The 15,354-nt window shown below is 38.7% G+C and overlaps 2 protein-coding genes across 2 annotated transcripts in view; both read left to right on the forward strand.

The window, feature by feature from the left end:
• The window catches only part of col7a1l (collagen type VII alpha 1-like), a 71,014-nt gene extending 60,929 nt beyond the window's left edge, over positions 1–10,085 (forward strand). Inside the window, exons 100-108 of the mRNA XM_058624965.1 lie at positions 52–114; positions 228–344; positions 1,896–1,973; positions 3,413–3,466; positions 3,586–3,634; positions 4,033–4,251; positions 6,801–6,878; positions 7,324–7,503; positions 7,582–10,085. Coding sequence (XP_058480948.1) covers positions 52–114; positions 228–344; positions 1,896–1,973; positions 3,413–3,466; positions 3,586–3,634; positions 4,033–4,251; positions 6,801–6,878; positions 7,324–7,503; positions 7,582–7,601 — 858 coding nt within the window. The 3' untranslated portion in view covers positions 7,602–10,085. The remainder of the gene's footprint in view (positions 1–51; positions 115–227; positions 345–1,895; positions 1,974–3,412; positions 3,467–3,585; positions 3,635–4,032; positions 4,252–6,800; positions 6,879–7,323; positions 7,504–7,581) is intronic.
• Positions 10,086–10,212: 127 nt separating this feature from the next.
• Positions 10,213–14,525, forward strand: ucn3l (urocortin 3, like). The gene is made up of 2 exons (XM_058624964.1): positions 10,213–10,872; positions 13,135–14,525. Exon 2 carries the CDS (start codon positions 13,148–13,150, stop codon positions 13,604–13,606), a length of 459 nt encoding a protein of 152 aa, XP_058480947.1. The 5' UTR covers positions 10,213–10,872; positions 13,135–13,147; the 3' UTR covers positions 13,607–14,525.
• The last annotated feature ends 829 nt before the right edge of the window (positions 14,526–15,354 follow it).

A 15,354-nucleotide genomic window follows, 5' to 3' on the forward strand; every position in this document is an offset into this window, starting at 1 on the left:
AGTGGCACTATTTTTATTTTTATTGATTGTTTTAATCATTTACAATTTCAGGGTGACAAGGGCAATGGAGGGACCAGTGGTGTTGATGGTGATCTGGGAGAAAAAGGGGAAAAGGTCACTAAATGTACACATTTGACTTCACACTGTGGAACAATTTGGTATTATTATTAATTATTATTATGTAATAATATTATTATTATTATTATTATTATTCCTGCTTAATTCAGGGTGTAGCAGGTTTCCCAGGCTTCCCGGGCTTTAAGGGTTCAGCAGGGAGTCCAGGCGGGGATGGAGATCAGGGGCTTCCAGGATCACCAGGTCCTCGTGGTAACACTGGGCTGAAGGTACTGTACAGTGTTCTCTGCTTTTCATTATCTTCTTTTCTTTATTTAGTTTTATTGTTTGTGCATGATGATGACAGTTCTTGACATATTTTGTTATCTTGTTACATGTCCATCTCTTTATTTATGATTGAAGTATCTGTTTATTTTATTTAATACTGTCTTTTGGAAATGGTCTGTATTTATGTAACTTAATTGTTATTGAACCAGATGCTGTTTTATTGTTGTGCTATTTTTCATTTTTTACTTTTAATTATTCATCATACACAGTTTTTCATCGATATTTTTAAGGCTACTTTATCAAATTCAGAGAAAAATCCCAGAAACTTAACTAGTAAACGTGACATAGATGGGAGGGGTTTGTATGGCCTTGGTGCTGCTGTCGTTTTAGTGTAATGAAGATCCAGGAAACCACGTGTGAGAGAAAATTCTAATCTTCAGTCAGCTTTAAGTTTAATAACTCATATATTCTTATAACCAGACCTGGTGTACAGTATTGACAGCCATAACGTACAATAAACTAAGCCCCTCCCTATACAAAGGCGCCAGTGATCTGGACCGGATACTCTACCTCAACTCTTACTAACTATATGTATCAGACCTGGCACGCTGCTCACCAGAATCTGCGACGGTGTCTTATTGTTCAGTTGTCAGGTATTGTCTCAGTTCTCCTCGGATCTGAACCCTAACCTGCAACACCAAATATAGTGAATGCACATATAGAAGATGAGAGAGCAGACAAAAGGGGGTTGGATGGGAAGCTCAAACTAAGTTACAGTACTACTCATCATTTATTTTCTTGAGCTGCACTAAGTAATTAACACACAATAATAGCTCCAAAGACATTGTTACTAACTACAGCGCTTCCTCGCCCGTTCACGTTCAGTGATGTAGTTAAAAGTAGTGAAATAGACCCATTCAGGATTTAGGAGGTAATTACTATTGTCTTTAAGTGAGTGGTGCAGTCACAACACGGCCTCTTCTTAGACTAACACCGAGGCGTGGCAACACTAAAAAAGAAGAGTAGAGTTAAATCAGTTCATTCAGAGGCGACTATAAAAATAAGTCTCTTTTTTGGGGGGGGATCATTATAAGTTAGGATAAAGAATTTACATCACACTCAGTCCATTAAAATGAGGGGAAGGAAGCGTACACAGTCGCTCCATCCATCACTGGATATCCAGGAGGGTTGTAGGTGGAGCCAAATATTAAGTTTACTGCATATCTCACTATGTCACACTCACAAAGTGTGACAGATTGCGAGGAACTAAAAATGAGGCTGATTATAGTCATCACCACATCTGTGTTTTGTGTGGCAGTGTGTGGTCAATAGTGTACACAGCGTCTATTTCTGTCCGCAGCTTTCAAGTAATATCTTACTCAATTAGCTCCTTTCTGCTGCAATGGCCAGACTCTCTGTGGTGACAGAGAGTGGCTGCACAACTCTAATAGAAGGAATGAATCTAATCTCGGGCCGCGGTCCCTCTGTGCACAATGAGATTAGCGTGCCGATGTTGTGTTTTCCTTGCTGATGCAGGAGTGTCACCCAAACAGGGGGAGAGGGGCAGAAGAGGAAGAGTGAAGCCGTGTCAGAGAGGAACACCGGGGACGTCTGGACACCGAGGACAGAGTGTGAGAGTCACATCGTCGTTCCACTCACAAGACAAACCTCCTAAAGCACTATCATAGCACTACACTAGCCTTTACAATGTTATTGTAATCTGATCTGATAATGTGGCATAACTACTCATTTCTATACACAATCCCAGTAAACTGTAATATAGTAAATTTCTGCAGTTAAATAAGTATTGCTAAATACACAGTGATATACTGTAGTTGCTGTGAAGTAACACCAAGATGTAGTTTTAATACAAGTAAATACTGTTAAATCATAGTATTTTGTGGCATAACTGTGAAAGTACATTATCCAGTATTACACAGTATTTTACTACTAAAAATACACACAGTAATTTACTGTAAATGTACAGCAAAATATCTTACAGTGTACACATTCATGGTGTACCACCTGGCTATGACTCGGGCACATTTTTGCTTCACAAAATGTTAATAAACTTGTTTTTTCGCCATATAAAATCTCTCAATCAAACTCAAATGACCTGGGGGCCAATGAGCATCTAGTCAGGTTAAGAGGGGGCCCGGTCTAGAGGAAAAAAAACAGAGAAAAAAAATCGATTGTTCAGTAATGGGTGGGCACAATATGAGCTGAAAATTATAACACTATTCCATCATGATATCACAATAAAGATATTCATGAGGATATTTCAAAGTAAAAATGCTTGTTTTGATATGGAACGATGTATACCTCACAATCATAGCTTATTTATTGTGCAAAATAAATCAATAAATCTAAAATTAAGCAAATAATAACGTGAATAATTGTCAGTTAAGACACCAGAAAAGCTTATATAGTATGTACTGTAAGTTCATCTTATTATATTATGTCTATATATTCTATCACCTCAGCTTACACCTCAGTTTAAAGCAAGGTTGTGGGCCATTTTTTCATAGTGGCATGACATTAAGTGACGGGCCACATGTGGCCCACGGGCCACCAGTTTGACACTAAATGGTTGATTCTAAGCTTGTGTGGCGCTGTAGCAAAACAAACAACAACAAATGTTAGGATCTAGTTTATGGTCCAAGGAAAATCAATCACATCAATTTTTAGGCCATTTTGACCATGACATTTTAAACTTAAAACAGCCCACAAATGAAACTACAGGCTGGTGCACTGATAAAGTAAAAAAAAAAAGAAGCTTTATATTTACTTCTCTCTATTATTCTCTCTATTATTACCACCATGCTTTTGAACTGTTTTCCACAGATGATTACACAGTATGACTAAATCCATCCAGGGGTTAAAAAGTAAGCCATTAATCACATGCATTAAAAGGTCCTGCACACTCCCACGCACATTCTCATACTTATTAGACCCTGTTTCTTTCTGCCCTGTACATACCCACACAGTCCAACATGTAATTCACCAAAATAAGTCAATTCCCCAATGTCGATGTAGCACAGATTTATTCTAATGTGTGTTTGTCTTATAGGGAACCATCGGGGATGCAGGAGCAAAGGGCGATAAAGGAGAACCAGGACTCTCGGTGTGTTTATACACAATCTCACTCACACAGACACACTGCATGTTTCACAGTAAACAAATACATTGTTTTCATCAAAAATGTCTTTTGAGTGATTTTGAATCTTGTGTTTTTCCGTCAAGGCTGAAGAAGTGAAGGAGCTTGTTACTCAGGAGGTGGTAGTAAAGTGTGGTAAGTGTGCGTGAACGACTTTTTTTGTTTGCATTTTATTCAAGAGTGCACGAATGTGCCTCGAGGTGGCCCTAAATACTGTGTGACTGTTTGCCATATAGCGGTCCTGTGGCAGCAGCATGGCACCCGTGTGTGCTGTGCCATCTGCTATGTTCTCTCGGAGGAACAAGTGCCACGGTGCCAGCAGCAGCAGCAGAGCCATTCACAAACATAAGACTGCAATTAAACGGGACGCCACTCCACGAATCCAAAGAATCCTCCCTCTCTCATGACACTTAAAGGATAATTAGGCTTGAAAACAAATGGCTGCAAAGTCTGAATATTCAACATTGTTCCGTTGCAATAAAAGTGGAGTGCAAATGGTAGTAGTAGTAGTCGTGTTTTTTTTGTCATTTCAGGGTTGGAATATAAGTTTATGGTGAAGTCTGTGGATCCAGATGGGACACGCCCAGTGACGGATGTTCAAAAAGAGCCAGATGTAGTGATATCCCTCTCTCGTGACATCAGTGAAGGCAAAAAAGAAGAAGAAGAGGGAGAGTATGGAGACTGGGTGGAGGAAACGACCACTCCTGCCCCTGTGATTCTTGAAGACGATGGAATTCTACTGAATCGTACTGGTAAGTATAATGTGTGATGTCCTTTCTGACTTCTCACTTGATTTACAACGTCAAACATTTTACTGACTGGGGAGTCACTAGTCTCGGCTCTTCTTCAGTAGTACATGATAGCGATAAATGATGTTCCTGTTTAGGGGAAAATAGAAAACTAAGCATGGCACGTATGAGTGAAGGCCAGTGAGTTTGACAGCTAAGCCGTGTTTCCACCGAGTGGAATGGTTTGGAACGTATTTTTTTGCGTTTCCATTAGGAATCGTACCAAAATACCATGGTGCAGGAGGGGCTAGACCCACAACTGTCAACAGATTGGACTAGATACTGTTTTCAGTCGAAAGGCAAGCCAATATGCAATAGGAAACGGATTCAAGTCACACACCTTATGAGTTATCACCTGCACTTGAGTATAATAAACTTTCACACTTGTTTTTGTGGATGGAAAGAAAACAGCCTGTGTTGTGAAAGTAGTAAAACCTCAGTTCTAAAGCGAAACACTAAGTCAGTCAGTTTTTTTTTTAATCATTTTACACATTATACTAAGTAAATAAGTAAAGTTTATTTATATCGCACTTTTCACATAAAGAATTCACAGCAAATACAACACTCACAGCTCTGTGCACCTAAAAAGATAAAAAAACTAATTGTAGTAAAACCCACAACTAACTAAAAGCCTGTCTGAACAATAGGTTCTTAAGCTGCTCTTTGAAAGTGCTAAATGTTTACAATAAAGCATTTTTTTTATTTATTTATTTTAAACAAAACAAAAAAAACGTCTATTTTACTCAAATGTTTTGCCTCCTAATTGACTAAATCCAACCCAAGCCTGACAATCATTTCTTAATTTTCGTATCAACCTGGTCTGAGGCGATGTGCCCTGTCCAAGTTTTGAAAGCCACATTTATGTGTAACAGCTGTGATGCAGGATGTGCAGGTCAGGATGCTCTTCTCCCTTCATCGCTCTAATAAGTGTTCACTTATTGTAAAAAATGTTCCCTTTCTATCCACTTGGAATTATTATTTCTTATTGAATACACATAGAACGAATATCAGGACAAAGTATTGACGACAGTAACAACAAAATCACATCTCTCCTTATTTCTGTCCCCCACTGCTTCCGCGGTCGACCACAATAGATTGTATACTCGTGTTTTAATCAGCCGCGCCTGCTCTACGTCACTGACGCCGTCAGCGTCAACACAAGAAAGAAAAATGTCATCATGCACCAACAACATTCATCCATCATACAATATTTCATAATGCTCATTAGTGAATAGAGCCTCTAGGAAAGAATGTCTATCTGCATCCCAATTCATTGTTGCTTCAGGTCAATGGGACCGGAAAACTAATCAAAGCGTGAGCCTGTCATTGCCCCTTGTCAATGTCACTGTAATTATTCATAAATCATTAGAAGCCGTTGTTGTGTATAAAGTAATGAATGGAGCGCAGCGGGGGCCACAGTTCAATGCTAAACACACCAAAAAAATCTCACTCGTACCAAACTTCTCAATTTCATTTCATCTTCGATACGGCAAAAAAAATGAGACACTCTTCAAAGCTGTTGTAACTAGATTAATCCTTGCATGTGCAGAAGACTCAAGGTCTTTTAAAGGTTCAGTGTGTAAACCTTTGGTGAAATTGTTTTAATTTGACAGAAACTGAAGATTATGCGTCCATCCGCTGAGCCAATCCCAGCTGACATAAGGCGATAGGCGGGGTCACACCCTGGACAGATTGCCAGTCCAACGCAGGGCCACACAGACACCGACGGTCAATTTAGAGTGTCCAATTTACCTAATCCCCATATTGCATGGTTTTTGGACTGTTGGAGGAAGCCGGAGAACCTGGAGAAAATTATTAGTAAGGGATTACTTAATTGTAATCCCTTACTTTACTCGTTACATGAAAAAAGTAATCGGTTACTTCTAACGCGTTACTGCCCATCAGTGCTCCAGACTAACTAAACATCTTTCGAGATGAAACTGAAGGATTTCTAGATAGATCTTGTCGTTCATATGAATATGAATAGGAAATTGCAAGGAGCTGCAGTAAGATTTGTATTGTGTGTATGTGATTGGACGTTAGCCAGCTGACTGTTTCACCGGTGGGAAATCAACCGTGAGTGTAAAGCACAAATGAAGGCGTTGATGCTAATCGGCCAGCATGAGCACGACTCGGCTGCTCTGCCGTCACTAACGTTACACTTGAATAGTTTGATTGAACCCGGCTGGAATTCATATTTTTCCTAATAAGAATGACAATGTGACACAAGAGATTAACTTAAAAGATTGATCTCTACAAATCTGCATTCTCCTTCCTCCGTCTTGGTTTGTGTGTTTGTTTTCCAGAGCAGAGAATCTTAACTGTACAGGTATTTTTACTGTTTTAGGTTGATTGTTTTTATTTGAGCTCGTATGACAAGTACATTAATAGCTGATTTTCCCATTCCAAAATCTCTATTTACATAGATTATGATGGAAGATAAGTCAACAAAATACCTTTTCATTTATTAAATGGTCCTTGATGGCTGAACATGTTCATGTCTCTGGCTTTAGATTCTCTGGAGGGAGAGAAAGTGCAGTGGAGCGGGGGACAGAGAAATAAAAGAAGGGTTTTTGGAACAAACACTGCCGGTGAGTGGCCGAGACAACAGATTTGTTTCTTTTTATCTCTTCCTCCTCCTCCTCTCTCTCTTTTTTTATCCTTGTTTACTCACTCTGTATATCAAGACTATTAGGAGCACAAGGTGGGAGAGGAAGATAAGAGCAAAACATAATCCATAAATGTTTAAAGTGCCTGCGTTAGATTCAAAGTGGAAAATGATGTTTTAATTGTCACTTTTGTCATGTGGTGACTAAACCTGATGTTCCCGTCGGGAACAGATTCAGTTGATAGTTACTCAAAGAAAGTTTTGTTGTTGTTGTTCAGCCTCTTTGTGGAGACAAACAATGTAACCTATAACGGCAGAAATTGGATTGAATAAATGAATCTACTGCATCTTTATTGAAAAGACAGCTTTGATTTCCTCCCTAACCCCATCCCTCGTCGTCTCCTTTGTCGTCTCACATGCGACTCCAGTGTCAGATCGCTGTCTGGAGCCCATGTCAGAGGGAACGTGTTCAGAATACGCTCTGCTCTGGTATTTCCACCCTCGCTCGGGGGAGTGCAGGCCGTTTGTGTACGGGGGCTGCGGCGGCAACCAAAACCAGTTCTCCACCAAGCAAGAGTGTCAGAGCCGGTGTGGGAAGGAGAGCACAGGTAGATGACACGTGGTGTAAAACTGTGGCTAGGATGCAAACTTCACCTTTTTAAAATGAACGTCTTTCACTTTCACAGACATCGAATCCTGGAGATGAAGCAGCTCAAGACAAGAAAGATTTCTTTTTTGTACATCACTGTTTATTTATATATTTTAAAAGCTGTTAACACTTTACATTACAGTAGAATAACAACACAGTGATAGGGAGGTAATATTACAGTGATACCATTAATATCCAGCATTTCAATACCTTTACATGGAAGTCCAAAAATCTTCTAATCTTATTATTCCTAAGCCATAATTAAGACGGTATAACCATAACATTACTTTCCTATTATTACCATAGTGTTATACCAAAGTAATATAAAGTGTTGATTTGTTGTATGAAATATGTGCTTGGGAAAAAAAAATGTGAAAAACATAGTAGTTTCTTCTTTTTTTTATAGACTTATACATATATTCTGCTTTTCTCTTTCCTGTCTTATCTCTTTATTGTGTGTTTTTGTCAATAGCTGTGCATCGTGTCAGTGTTAAAAAAAAATTAGATGGTGGTGGCCGAGTGCCTGCACCTCTACATATGTTCCTTTGGCAGGGGGTGTTACAGCTCAGGCCGGGAGCCAGATGAAAGGCCGACAGGGATCCAGTGAGGGAGACTGATTTCAAGGTTCTCTCCATCAGAACGGCCCAGCAGTGGCAGGGGATTCCTGCGTGGGTGTTGATGTGAGGGCAGCATGTACCGAAGGTTCTTTTTTCTTGTCTGTTTCTGGCAGAGTGAGATGAAACACTCACGATTACCACTTTTTCATTCGGTTGATGGTTTGACACGGATCACGGTGTTCACGGAACTTGTTGTGCTTGATTCTCATGACAGCCGGTTTTTGTTTTGTTTGTTTTTAATTCTGTTAGTGACACGTTAGTCTTTCTCACACGAGACTGAACTCATATTTGTCAGGATTCTGCTCTGCATTGTGCCCCCTTAGAATCCTCCATGGACAACAAGAACTCCAGTGTTTTCTCTTTGTTTTATATTTGATCTTTTCACAAAAATTATATTATGGAAAAGCTGAAAATGTTCAATTCAATTCAATTTTCAGACTCAAAGATGTGCGGTCATCTGCCTAGACAGGTTGGGGTGAAAGAATTCCATACTTCATAATAGTAGTTGATTATCTTCACAGGGGAGATAGTATTACCTCCAGAGCTGGAGCTGTGGCTGCTCCAGATTAACACTCTTACTTGTAAAGATAGGGGACGAACAGGCGGACACTCATGACACATATTTACCCCACCAAGCATTCTTACAACAGTAGTTTACACAAATTCATTCTAGGTCCAAAGTATTCAGTTTCATCTCACAGTGTCATTTGAAACCTTTGTGAGGCTGGAAATGAACTTTTCTGTCTGTGTGAAACTCAAAGATGCAGATGATTAAAGGAAAACAAGTCCGATCTGGGATGACTTTTAATGCACTGGTCACAGGACAAGTGAAAACCCAAGGAAACAGATGTGTCTGTTGGAGCCATTTGTAAAATAATTGTGTATATATACTGTATTTTTGACTAGTTTGACTTGCTGAAGAAAAGTATCACTGCACTAGTTTCATTGATAATTGCAGGCAGCCCCAGCTTCTGATCGGTTGAATAATTATTCCTGTGCTTGTTAAGAGATTTTTTTTTCTTGGGGAGAAAATAGGTTATGATTGATGTTAATGTGGCTCTGTCTGTTATTGTCAAAAAAAATGGGCCACATACACTACAGAGTCCAAGAAATGCGCGTTTTGAAACAAAGAACCTGGACTTTGAGTTGTGATTCTTTATTTCCTACATTGAATTACTAACAACAACAATGTAATCCATCATAAACCTGTGTTTGAAGTTGAGAAGGGGCATGAACAATCCCCATCTCGTAGTTTAGTCGCAGAGTGGGAGGACATGTTATCACACATCGGGTCACACACTGTGATTATTCCAGCTGTGACGACCTAGTCATATTAATCCCTCGATGAAGTTACTCATTAGAAAGTGACCTGACGCGCTCTTGTCCTCTCGCTTCCTCGATGTCCCCATCATTTTTGGCACATCACAGTGGGTGGCGTCAGTGACACGTGTACTGTGTCCACTCGATAATAAACTTCTGGATCAATTAAAACTCAATGTTCCTCATGTGCCAGAGTTTCCACATCTTTATAATGAGCATTTAGAGTTCTGGTGGGCTGCGATTGATGGGAAGTGGGAAATGTGACGATGCAAAAGTTGATCATGTAGATTATTTTATTTAAATAACTTTGCTAGCAGATTTTTTTCAAGAATGAAGATGTTTGTTTTTTTTAAAACAGATGTTTGACATTTGCTTTAAAAATGAAAATATCAACAAATGTAATCACTCACTAATGCAGTTTATTTTAGTTTTGTACATGATTGTGAACATGTGTAACCACTGTAGACAAATATGTTTGTGTAAATTGTTTCAAAAACAGATCTTTCAAAGAGTTTAGCCCTTGAACACAGAGCATATCGCAGACGACACGTTTGCATCGGAAAAATTCCAACTATTTTATACTGTTCAAATTTCAGATTTAACACCCAAAATCTGGTGTTCATGTTCAACTTGTTATTGTTATTGTTGGTTGTTTTTTTTTGTTGTTTTTTTAAATAAAACCTCTATAAAACCCAGTATTTAACGTGCAGTAAATTGTTAATAACTGCCAGATATTGAAAGCTATTCTGACCGTTTTATGGTTAAAATAAGATATTTTTGAGGCTTTAAGGGTTAAAATGTGAAGCGTTAATGGTGGAACTGTCCGTGGTGCTGAAACTGAACTGTCCAACTCTTTCAATCTAATTATGTTATAACCTTTAACTTCGCAGTTTGAGCGTCAGTGTTAACAGTAAAAGTGTAAATAAATGTGAAAAGTTTTCGGCAGCATAAAAAAAAATAAAAAATCCCCCTTCTGTGTGCATGTGCGTGTCGTGACGCCTCGCGCTCACAGACAGGAGCTCACATTTACACGTCTTTGTTATATTTTTTTTCTGTCCCATTACATCACTGCTTTACAACCAATGGAATGCTCCCGAGCGCACTAAAATGTCACCGGTGTGACGTCGTTGCTGGCGTAGGGCTGCACTTTGATGTCGCCTACTAAACGAATGCGCTGCTAAATGGACGCAGAAGACGCAGCGCAGACTGTGCGCAACCGCTCATCTCCTCACACTCATCTGGGGTTTTTTCCCTGCAGGATTTTCCCTAAACCTGACTTTTTTTTTGACTTGTGAGGATTTTGCCCGGTTTGTTTTGGTTTTTTTTTTCTTTTTCTTTGCAGGAATACGTTGTTGATTGACCAAACTATTCTTTATTATAGGAGACGAGTGGTAAGTTGAGCGACAGTGTTATTGCTTCTTTGTGACTCAGCTCTGTGGTCATGTGGACCAAAGATAGTCTTAAACATCTCATGTAAATCTCTCAGTCCTAAAAATAAAATCTCAGTCCATAACTCACACTTTTAACAAGAGAAAATGGGTTCAATTGTGTAATAGGAGCTATTCTATTCCATTCTGTTTGTTCTGTTCTTAAAGTGAGAGTGAAAGTCAACAATAACACACACACAGTGATGCATCACTTCATTATTCTTCATCACTGTCACTCTCCCATTTATTCACACCATAACTTCAGAGACATGGTGAACCACAGAGTTATAGTCCCTAATCTACAGGATTAGATCTGGAAGTGCAACAGAAGTTGAGATCAAGACTATAATTAAATGATTCTAGTTACTGTATTTAATTTAGAGATTAAATTAAGTTGTGCTCTGTTCTTGTTATATCGTGTTTCTTTAATTGTTTGGTTTTTTTTAAATCATTTTTGTTCTGAAAACTGCAAAACAAAAGGGACAATATCACTCTGAACTTCTGTTCTATTCTATTCTATTCTATCCTAAAGACTTTAAAGTCACTAAAATCAGTTTTAGGAAAGGCTTTATTTATGTCTGCCTCAAAATGTGGGGCAACTCTTTAAAAAAAACTCAACTTTTCAGGTTTAAACCTTTTCAAAATAAATAAATAATGTAGGATAAACTCATTCAACACCTCATCACCATATTTGAAGCACCATATCATGTTGTATAATGCAGAACATTATTAGAACTATATCACTATCCTGAATAAACATCTATTTCTACACAAATCTATTCTATTTATTTTACTGGGTTTTGAAACAATAAGATAAAGAACAGACTGACAGATGTGTCTTCTACACCACATGTTCCTTAACATAACTAAAATATTCCAGACTCCACATATCAACAGCATGTCCCCTTGTTCTCTTCTAAGTCTTCCCAACATCGTCTTACATGCAGCAGTTGTCAGTCCTCCACATGTTTAGTGTCTGTGTTTGAGGATCCTCCTCCCAACTCTTTTGCAGAGCAGCTGTTAATCTCCTAAATCCTAACTGATTTGTCCCCCAAGGAAGGAGACCCAATCAGGGTGATCTGGGCAGGTCATGCTTTAAAGCTTCAGCGTGTAACTTATCTGTCACCTCTCAGTCCACAAGGAACTTGATTTTTTTTTCATCAGTTGTTTTTGATCTAAAGCTCACTCATTTAAAAAATTTAAATAAAAAAAAAGATGCAAGAAGAGCTTCTGCAGAGTGACAGAGACAGTGCTGTGAGGAATGCATGTCCTCTCCTGCTGCAGATTTGTGACTCACAGAGAGAGAGAGAGACACTACGAGCAGATCTTTTTAAAGGCACGCCACTTTAGGTCTATGTTCCAACTGCGTCTTGCTTTACTTGCAGAGCTGTTGCTATGCTTCCATGTGGGAATGGGAACCAAGACACTGTTATACTGGAAACTAAGAGAGAGAGAGAGTCGTGTGGAGTTTTTTTTTTTAAACACCTTTATTATTACAGTACTTAAAAAAAAAAAAAAAAAACAATATACAAAGACACTTAAAACAACAATAAGCAGCAAGGGGTAGAGGCAGTTTTCTTTCAACTGGAAATGTATGTAACAAACTGCATCAAGGATGAAGGAGACATTGTCCCATTGTATGTGGCAATGTAGCAAGATACAATCTGTTTGGGAGGAGGTTAAAAAAAGTACAAGAAAAGTGAACAAATAATCTATTTTGTGCCAAAAGATCCAACTTTTCCCTTTGGAGAAAGAGACAAGTTTGAAAAGACACGGGAACCATTTAATGTGTTTACACATAATTATAATAGTTCATTAAATTATGCACACAATGTTGCATGGTTGAGAATTTGACGTTTGTGACGTGTGTGTATTGTTCTTGTTATTTTGTTTACAACACTTTGCCTTTGTTTGGCACAGGTCTACATATTTGATATAACTGTGTGTGTGTGTGTGTATATATATATATATATATATATATATATATATGTTTATATACATCAAGACGAGAAAAGTGCTATATAAACACAGACCATATAACGTAAATAAAGTAAGAAGTTACGCACTACAGCTGTAACCCTCTGCTCATAAATCCCAATTCATTTCCCCACAAAGAAGAAACTATTCAACATTCTTGTTGTGTTGTTATATTCTAAATGTCTAAATGAAGTGAAATAATAAGCATGTCTCTTCTTTGTTGTTGTTGCTCTTCACCTGCTGCTTCAGAGGAGGACACAGCATGCTGTCGTCCCTGAAGATCCTGGTGCTGCTCTCGCTCCTGTGCACACCGACCTCCAGCCTGTGCCTGCGCCTGCACCGCACCTGCGACGACCAGATGGCCGTGGACGTGGACGAGCCGGTCTACTCCCCCGTGGACGACTGGGGGTCGCTCCTGCAGACCGCGGAGTACCTCGCGTCCTCCTCCTCTTCTGCTGAGTCCAGCCGGGAAAAAAGGACATCATCGTCGCCGTCGTCATTCTTAAACCCCGCAAACTACCGCTTCATGAGCAGGACCAAGCTCAGAGGGCAGGTGCTCCGCAACAGCATCAAAGGAGACAGGAGGAGCAGACTGACCCTGTCCTTGGACGTCCCGACCAACATCATGAACGTCCTCTTTGACGTAGCCAAGGCCAAAAACCTGCGCGCAAAAGCGGCGGAGAACGCGCGTCTCCTGGCGCAGATTGGAAGGAGGAAGTGAGGATGTTCTCGGAAAACTTTGGTGTAAAAAAGAAACCCCCACACACACAGCCACGACCAGAGCAGAGCAGAGACTTTCATTATTTATCATTATCATTATTATTATTATTACTTCAGGGATGCACAGTAGTGGATTTTTGGCTGATATGCTGATATATCGGGAGTGCTTTGGGCCGATAACCGATACCAATATCAGTCTCTTCTGTAGAGAAATTAACATAATTATTTATGTTGCAGCAGATGTAGATATACATTTTCTCATTGAGCAAAATAAATAAAAAACAAAAAACAATATCTGCCGATACTGATATAGTACCAAAAATATCGTGCATCCCTATTGATTATTATTATCATTATTATTTTCCTGAAACATAACACTGGAGAAACCTCTATAAGGAACAATAAACGATGTGAACAGACAACACTTTGTGATGACAACGATGGTGATAGTGATGATGTATAATAACAACAACAACAACAATATGTGTATATATCGCACTTTTCACAAGTGTTTTACAGAAGAAACATATAGAGACACAAAGTGAAAACAGTTTAAAGCTGTCTAAAGTGTTTAAGGCAACAATTACATAGAATAAATGCAAGAATCGATAATATAAAAGTGATCATATTGATTTGAAACTGTTAAAAGGGGTTACAGCATGAAGAGAGAAATTACATTAAATAAATATAACAATCAATAACACTGAAAGGGCGATGAGTACGAACCAAGTTACAAAGAGCTTTACAGCATAAACATTTTATTTATCTTTTTTGCTGCATTTATTTATTTATTTACATTGTGACGAAGAAACAGATTCTGGTTAAAACAGATGGAAGCGACAGTGCGGTCATGAAATACAGCAAAATGCAAAATGCATGGGAATGTATGTGTTCATCAGATGTCTGTTATTTTTATACAACTCGAAGATAAAGGATTATTTTTCCTCAAATAAAGCAAATGTGACAAACTAAAGTTGTGCCTCTCTCTATGCAAATTATTATCATGTGTCATTCATAAAGTGCAAGTCTGGCACTATTGTAAGTATATGTCAACAAAATATGGAACCAAACACTTAGTTTTGGTTACCATTCTTCTTACACAACTGAAAAGACACTCAAAAGTTGAGTCTCATTGTGCTTTTATGCCTTTACTGTATGATCATGTATCATACAGTAAAGGCCAATGTCACCATCTTGTGGTCTTCTAGCGTAACTACACACCACATTTAGGCTGTGAACTATACATGTCACGGCTGTTGTGGGGGAGCTATTTTAAACATGAAACACATTTTTATGAAATATTTGATTTATTTAAAAGTTGCACTTGTACTTCAGATGTAAATATTCATTGTCTTGTTTGGATTATTCTATATTTTATTCCATATTGTCTATATGTTTCTGATATTTGATTCCTTATATCTTATTTTATAGTCATCTCCCTCGTGGGTCATCGAACTGTATACTGAATTAGTGTAGTCAGTGTAAAATAAAGGGGATACGAACTCAAAACTAGTATGCTTTGCAGCAGCAGGCACTCACAAGAATGTAAATACACCTTCTTTTAATGATAATTTGGGAGTACAGGCTGTAGACTCAGAGGTGTAATGCTGCCCTCTACAGTTCAAAGTTTTTTATCACAGTTTTGTCACGTGTATTTTTCATGTTTCCCATGTACTGTAAATGTATTGTGTTACAACGTCGCAGCAGCGCCCCCAATCGGTCCAGTACAGAATTGCTCTTACGTGTGTT

This window comes from Solea solea, chromosome 3 (assembly GCF_958295425.1).
Source record: "Solea solea chromosome 3, fSolSol10.1, whole genome shotgun sequence".
NCBI lineage: Eukaryota > Metazoa > Chordata > Actinopteri > Pleuronectiformes > Soleidae > Solea > Solea solea.

Bases quoted from the DNA above. Each gene is read 5' to 3' on its own strand.
- ucn3l (XM_058624964.1), top strand. From the start codon at position 13,148: ATGCTGTCGTCCCTGAAGATCCTGGTGCTGCTCTCGCTCCTGTGCACA.